We start from the raw sequence: 8,260 nt of genomic DNA on the forward strand, positions 1-8,260 counted from the left end.
TTTTCACCTTTAGTAGAATAGCCCATGTGAAGGTATGTACCCGTGTGTTCGTAGCCAACCATGGTATTTATATTCAGGTGTTGTATAACCACACCCCAGTTCTATTTGCATCCATTTACATTTACTTTGACTTTTGATTTGGTAAGGTAAAGGCTTACATTCATCTTGATGCTGGGAGTAATGTGATCACAACTGAGCCAATGGTTTTTCTCTAAAGCATCTTTTATTTTGTGTGTGTGCTTGTGCGGGGCAAGTATGCTCCTGTGGGTGTGTGTGTTTCACAGGGAGAAATTCACTTTGATATACGAGTGTTTTGATATACAAGCACGGTTAACGTACAAATTAAGATCGCAATCCAAGGTTCTACTGTATGTATGCAAGGAACATCGCTAATAAGTGTTGTGTGAGCGCACGCTAACGGAGTCACTGCTGTAAAGTAAAATTTAACCAAACTAATTAACTTGCACTTTACCTTTGAAAAGAATCGCAACAAAGCAGTGTTTTTGTGCAGAACAGAGTGTGTGTGTGTGTGTGTGTGTGTGTGAAGGTGAAAGGAGGGGTGGGTGTGTGTGTGTGTGTGTGTGTGTGTGAAGGGGCACATTAATCACTGCTCTACAGCCAATCAGGGGCGTCTGTGAGCTCGCGCACGCGGAAGGGGCGGCTAGCGCTTTCTTTCGAGTGTGTTACTCCGCCCCTAACGGTGCGTGAGCGAGCAGTTCAAAAAGATGCGGTCGGCTCGCGTCACGTGGTTCGGAGGAAACACGGGATAGCTTTCGTCCTCCCGACTGAGTGGTGGTAGTAGCCTTAATGTGGGAGCCTCCTAGTGATGGGGAGGAATTGGCCACGACTAGATTGGGGAGAAAAATCGGGGGAAAAAGAATTGGACAGGACTAAATGAAAAAAAAATAATAATAAAATGTATTAAAAATCTTTGTGCGTCTTGCGGAACACTCGTAAACCGCGTTACTCGCAATCCGAGGTTTCACTGTATATACAGTAGTATATAACTTTAAGGGCTAAAACAGTAGATTCTGTGTTGTTAAGTAGTATATATTAATTTATAGAGGTTAACTTGCTTTTCCTTGTCTGGCTTAACAAAAATAACTACTTATGCACATGATGGTATAAAATATTTTAACTTATACCTACATAAATGTGAATTATCATCTTGCTTGAAAAGCCTGTTTCTACCAAGGCTTGAATTCAGGGCCCTAAAGCCTGGAAGAATATTCCAGGTCAAAGTTCTTCCTGGGAAAATGATATGATTAAAATATATTTAAGAATACACTTACAGTATATGCTACAAACTTCAACCTAATTGAATAATTTCTAAAGAGGTCCGGTCATTCTTTTTTTAATTTTATATATTACACGGTTATTAATCTAATTCTTAGGCTAGATTAAATCATTTTTAAAGATTAATTTATAAGAGTAAAACTGATATACAGTCCGCAATCATTTAAGCATAACTGCTTTCTGTTGTTTAAATGTCTGTTGTTTAAATGCTATGTAATTAAATTTAATCACTATTCCGTTCTTACCCCTTTTTTTTTTTTGTCTTTATGCTTCTCATCCGTTCCTGTTTAGGTGAGGCACAATGTGAGGCCATACTTTTTGGGTTCACCAACACACAAGCAGGTGTATGATGTCATCACGTGGGCAAGCACACAAATAGCCATTTGTTACACTGTGGTGCCCTTTGTGCTGCTGTCAGTGGGTCCATCACTCAAATTCTACAGGTATGACTTCAACGCAGAACACTGCGCCACTGAGACTAAACATATTGTTGCAGTGTGATTTTTAAATAATAATATGTTGATTAAATTACACGTCACTTAAACAAAAGGCAAATTCATACTAAAAACTTTATTAAAGTGGTTTATTCACACATTATTTTTTATTTTACCTTCCACTTAAATTTATACCAACTGCGAGATGATGCATAATGACACACAACTGTTCATCTTGCTGTGTTTTCAAGCATGCATAAGAGAAGTGTAATATCCAAAGAAATCCATTAAAAATAGCAGCACTCCCTTTAGTCAGCCGGATCTACATTGTTAGGATACGAGTGGCGTTCTTGGTCAGTTTTGCTCTCAAAATGTTTTAAGATTAAGAGATCCATTATATACATATTACATAACCCTATATACGTATCACCTAGTTCATGAGTATTTGGACAGTGACCCATTTTTCTCCTTTGTACACAACCACAGTGGTTTTTAAGATGTAATTTAAGGTAGATTTTCAGCTTGAACTCAATAGGTTTAATGAAAATCCTGCATTAACTGTTTAGGAATTACAGCCACTTTTACAAGGTTCCTCTTGAATTTAATGGTGCTTTTACACCTGCAGGCTTTAATCCATTTCATCGAACTCTAGTTCATTTTCCTTCTTGGTGCTGTTTGTTTCATATTCATATCTGGACCAAAACAACCACACTGAAACCCCAACAAAGAGGTGGTGTGGTCCTCCTGGAGAGAAAGCATACCGAACCAAAACAGGAGCAATGTACTGTACTGTACATGCCTGATAGATCTTCGGCTGATGAGCATGTCACTGCTCAGTAGATCTAATGCATGCCACCTCCTGTATTATTCTGATATGCACTTTTGGTGACTCCTGTGCATCAACACATTGTTTTTCGGTAGTTATTAATTTTTTAAACTGTATAATTTGTCTAAGGTGAGTAATGCAAGCAATATAATAAACAGTCACCAGGGTGATGACCAACTCAAGCAAGTTAACCTCCATTGTGAAATTCTCCCTCACATGTTTATAGCACATGTTGATCTTCCTTTAATTTCTTTTTTTTTTTTTTCTTCAAAAGATTTGGTACAGATCAAATGAACAAAGGTGTAAAAGCATCCCAAGCTGAAAATCCTCACTTTATTCACATTAAGATTTCTTAATTTTAAATCTAAAGAGAATTACATGGGTGTGAATCTAAACATGTATAAAGCTCTTAGGAATAGGGTTTCAGTCGTACTTGAAGAAGCACAAAGTCAGATGATATACAATAGATACAGCTATATTAAAAGGAGTTCATACAGTTTTAATTTCTACCCTTGTCTGCACATTTTGCCATGAATTATAATTTTATGGTGGTCATATCTAGTTTTTTTTTTTCACATAATTTCTCTTTAGAGCCTTATAACTTCTGTATTAACACGATATGTGTAATTTCACCACTTGCATTGTTTCTAATAATTGTTGTGGATTTTATGGGTTTAAAATAGCATTTCAAATAAATACACATTAATTTTTATACTTTAAATCATTTAAAATAATTGGTTTTCTATCTAAAAAATGGACACTACCTTTAACATTTACATCTAAAAATTATGATGGAGGAAAAACAAACATCTTTTTCTAAGTAACTGGGTTTATTTCTTTCTCTTGTCCTCTTCTCTTTCTTCCTTTCACCCCCTGCTTTCAGGTCTTGGTACTTTTCTGGTCATATAGGCTGTGTGTTATTGGCCATTGCTCTGCCAGTGAAACCTCGACATCTGCGACTGAAAGAGCAGCAAAGCTCTGTTTTGACCAGCGCCTCCTCTTCAGACAGCCAGAAACCCAAAACCACATGAGCCAAGAAGCCACACCCTACTTCAGCACACTCAATGGCTGACACTCCTACTGTACGACCATACGTCAGGAGAGTCAGCAAATGAAACTTGTAAACCAACAAACATACAAACTAGCCCCTGTCTGGACTTCTCCAGTGGGTCGTCAATCTAATCTGGGCTTACAACACTGGTACCAGAGCTCATTGGCTGCAGGGGATGGGTTGGAATGTGACTGGTGGTGTTAGGATGGGACGCTAAGCAAACTCTGATGTATTAATTTCTTCATACTTTTTTTTTAAACTCTCCATCACTGCTGTAGGAGTTGATGTTGTGTCATGCAGTTGCATCACTTTGTAAAAGACCGTGACACTGTTACTAGAAGAAAGCCACAGAACACTTGCCGAGTTGTATGATGATGATAAAACTCCAAGTGATTAGAAAGGAGAAAAGCATAACCAGTTCAGAAAAGATGTTGACACTGCACCAATGTCAGTTTGCAAATACTCATTCTTTTCCAATTCATCTTTTACTCTTTTACCCGAGTTAGACTCTCCCTAGAAGTCAAGCCTTTGTTCTTACCAAGGATGCAGTAAAAGTTGAATCGGAGATCTGAACCCATCACCTAATGAGATTCTTCAGTCCATGGCATGTTCTCTTTAGTTTAGTATGCCATACAATCATTTGATGCATGAGGTTGCATATCTAAAGATTTTCCTTGTTGCGAAAAAAAAAAAAAAAGTAAACAAAAATCACTGCAGCCTCATTATTTTTCATAAGGCTTTAAGACATCTTCGACACATTCCATTTTAGATGTGTGCTAGGAAGACAGTTTCTAAAGAAAATCATTAATATATCAGAGTTAGTCTGCAGTGAAAACATAAGAAGTGTTTGCCCAGTGATGCAAAGCCCAACTTTGTAAATGTGGTGATTAAATAAGAACCTTTTTGTAACTATACTCATGGTGTGTGTGTTGTATTGCATCTTGCTCTCAAACATAATAATGTGTTAGATACTTTCATAATACTAATAATAATAATAATAGTAATAAAATTATTTGCACTCCAGTGTAACACTCACGAATGCTATCCAAAATGGGGGAAATGAGAAAGAGTGAAGAAAACGAAACTATTGACCTGAAGGAAGACTGAGCATTTCTGGTCTTGGGTATGATCAGCATTTTGAATGAGAGTCTAAATACAGTGGAACTTTTAATATTAAGTTTATTTGATTCTTTACAGCTGAAGTACAGCTGGAGTACAAGTGTAATGTGTGCCAAATATTCAATGCTGAGTAATGACTTAAGGTGAGACTCTTATCTCATGTTCTTATCACATATAGACAAACCTGTTATCATTCATTATTACAGTATGATACACTGTACAGGAAACAAAATCCAGTTACACCTTTAAGGAACAATATTGTTCAAGTGATATGGTTCAGTATCTGCCCTTTACTCTCTATAAACTGTGTGCCATTAAAGAATCCATTATAGAATCCAGTACACATTCTGCTGGTGGGCAACTAATTAACCTGACAAGCAACCATTAACTGAGTAATAGCAGAACAGTGACTGATAAACACTGAAAGCTCAGATGCTGTTCTTTTTTTTTTTTTAACCAAAATAATTATAGAAATGTACACCTTCATTTAAGCATAGTAATGCTTTAACCTTTTATAACCTAAAGTTTAAAGAACTTCATGAGAAATTGGATTTTGCTGACACAAGTACTTCATCAGCTATAGAAAGTAAAACCATTGTTAAGTATGATATGTTATTGTCATTTAAACTGGAACAAGTATACCACAAGACTAAGACACAACACACACTACACAGTAGAGGACTACAGCACATAAAACTACAATGCAATCTCAAGACTAAAGTGTTTAAAAAAGTATTTATTGAATACCTTTTTCAAATGTATGGTTTCCTTTCACCTCCAAAGAAAACATGCTTGTAGATGGATTGGCAACTTAAAATTGTCCCGAATGTGAATGACATGTTTGTGCATGCACAGTCCTTGTATGAACAGTTATTCCATTCAGGATGTACTCCTTTATTTGCACCTGGTGCTCTGGAATCACTGTGACCCTGTTCAAGAGAAAGGAGGTTACTGGAGATGCTGCAAACTATAAATAACAGGCTATAAGTACAGAATCATTGATAAACGAGTAAACATAATGTAATATCTGCACACCCACAGTAGAGGGCAAAAGAATGTTGAGAAAAATGCTGAGCACAAGGAATACAGTGGGTCGCAAACCCTGTGTGGGACCCTGTGTGACTGGAATTGGTGGTCACTGGTTAAGGATGCCTCTCTTTGTTTTAACTGGTTGTTATAGAGTCTTGAGTTCTTTATTGATACAATTCCTATACCAGACAATGATGCAGCTGCTCAAAGTATTCGTCATAAGCATGTTTTTACATTAGGAACAAGGTATTAGGACAGTTTTACTACTAATGGTTTGGTGCTTAATGAATCTAAGATTCATAACCATCTTAAAAAGTAATTGGAGTATTGGTGGCTCAGTGGAAGGTTTCTCACTTGCTATGCGAAAGGCCCGGGTTCGATTCCCAGCCAATGCCCAAACCCTATCCCATGCAGTTTGGCGACAGCTTGCAGTGTGGCGACAGCTTGCCAGGAGCAGCCGATAGAACAGCTAGAAAGTGATTATGAAACTTTTTTTTTATATTCATATTGGGGTAACACATATGGTAAAAGCCTTTGTTCATGTGTACTTTAGACCTGTTTCTAATGTCTTTCTTATGATCATTTTGATCATCATGTGCTGCACAGTTCCTGGAATAAGCTTTTTTTTTTTTTTTGGTTAAGCATTTCTTAGAATGCAATGTAACTTCTAGAACTTTAACCCAGTAATAGAAATCAGGCTTGTCTTCTCTGATATTAATGCACAGAATGTTTTTCAGAGGTCTTCTTATTTGTATTAAAGTCCTAAAAATTCTTAGAGGGTTCCAATGGTCTACAAAGAATTTAACGTGAATGACAGATATGGACTGAAAGTTGTTGTGTAAGAAAGTATAATCATAATGGGTCCTCCCTAAATCAACAACCATCTCTTGTTTTGTTCACATTAAGAGACCGATTATGGTTTCTTCTCTGGTCTGTAAGCTGCTCTGTGTCCTCTCTGTTTGCTGATTTGTAACAGGTGAACTTTATGATGTGGTTAGACTTGGGCTTAGCAGTCATGACTCAGCAGAGTGGACAGCACACAGCCTCAGAACGCACCAGTGAACGGGCTTCTGCTGGCATTACTGAAGCTCATGAGCGGACATCTTTCAGGAAGTTAAGGATAAAATACTGTTTTTTTCCTACCATATTGCTTCCTATAAAAAAACAAAAGTAACCTATGGTAGTAACCTACTATGGCATAGTCTTTTGACATGGCCTTTCATGCCCTCTCAGCAAAATGTATGTCAATGAATCTAAAGTTCTTCATTTCCTATTTCATTTCTAACCACAACGCTGACACAGTGGCCAGACATTCTTGGTCACAGGACTTATTAACCCAGTAGTGATCAAGGACTACCAGAAAAGCTCAAGATCATCTTTGCACTCTTAGTTTCTGGCAGGTCAGCTTTTTCAAGCATTAAGGAAGCTGACTTACTTTTTGGCATAGATGGTTTACTAACTTGACGAGTCTGCCCTATATCTGGCATCTGGCAGCTGCTGAGGGTTATATGGATTTTATTAGTAGGGAGTCCAGCACCACATTTACTACACACATTTACTTGACTGGTCTAGTACAGTTCTTGCTATTGCTCTGATTTGGGAAGTTAATTATTTTAGCAAGCATTGACATTTGTTTGAAGCAGCTGGGAATGCTTTTTTATCCAAAAATTTGAAGAAGTACAATAAATCCATATATAATAAACCATTTATTGCATCATAGAAGTGCAATAAATCCATATATAATAAACCATAGTACAAGATAATATTTATTATAGTCTGACAGCTTCCTTCACCTATTTATGTCCTATATTAAATGGTTAGGCTTCTTTTCTTTTTTTTTTTTCCCCTAACAGCGTCTGCACACATATTAAAAAAAAAATCTAAATTACCCATACTGTTGGTATGTATACAAATAACAAATACAATCTTTCGAAGCACATATTTGCCATCAAAGGTCGGCCCTTGTCCAAGTCATGCAATTCCTTGCACGTTCCAATTTTTTCTGCTTCCAAAATGATCAATGTTAGGAAAAAGGTTCATTTGTTTCCTGATATACCTCACCCCTTTCAGCTGCCATTGTAAATCGATACTGAAAATATAGCTACTGTGAGAAGGTCCAAATCCAAAGGTCCAAAAAGGCTGGGTCATAGCAATTCCAAAACTGCAGGTTTTGTGGGATGTTCCTGAGCTGCAGTGAAGAGGAAATGCCAAAAGTGATTCAAGGAAGGAAAACCGGTGATCCGGCCTTGGCCGTCATGGGTGGCCAAGGCTCAATGATGCACATGGGAGTGAAGCCTGGCCCGTGTAGTCTGGTTTAATAGATGCACTAGTGTCGATCAAATTGATCAAAAGGTTGATGCTAGACGTTGTAGACAATTGTCGGAACACAGTGCACCACTGTTATGGTGGCAAAAGGGGAGACTTACTCAATATTAGGCAGGTGGTCACGATGGTATGACGGATCTATGTATATGTTTATTTAAAAAAAGACCAAAAAAATGGCTA

General features: G+C 37.4%; 1 protein-coding gene across 1 annotated transcript in view; it reads left to right on the plus strand.

The window, feature by feature from the left end:
• mboat2b (membrane bound O-acyltransferase domain containing 2b) overlaps positions 1–4,510 on the plus strand; it is a 40,397-nt gene extending 35,887 nt beyond the window's left edge. Inside the window, exons 12-13 of the mRNA XM_053489515.1 lie at positions 1,588–1,739; positions 3,440–4,510. Coding sequence (XP_053345490.1) covers positions 1,588–1,739; positions 3,440–3,587 — 300 coding nt within the window. The 3' untranslated portion in view covers positions 3,588–4,510. The remainder of the gene's footprint in view (positions 1–1,587; positions 1,740–3,439) is intronic.
• The last annotated feature ends 3,750 nt before the right edge of the window (positions 4,511–8,260 follow it).

The sequence above is a fragment of the Clarias gariepinus genome, chromosome 27 (genome assembly GCF_024256425.1).
Source record: "Clarias gariepinus isolate MV-2021 ecotype Netherlands chromosome 27, CGAR_prim_01v2, whole genome shotgun sequence".
Lineage (NCBI taxonomy): Eukaryota > Metazoa > Chordata > Actinopteri > Siluriformes > Clariidae > Clarias > Clarias gariepinus.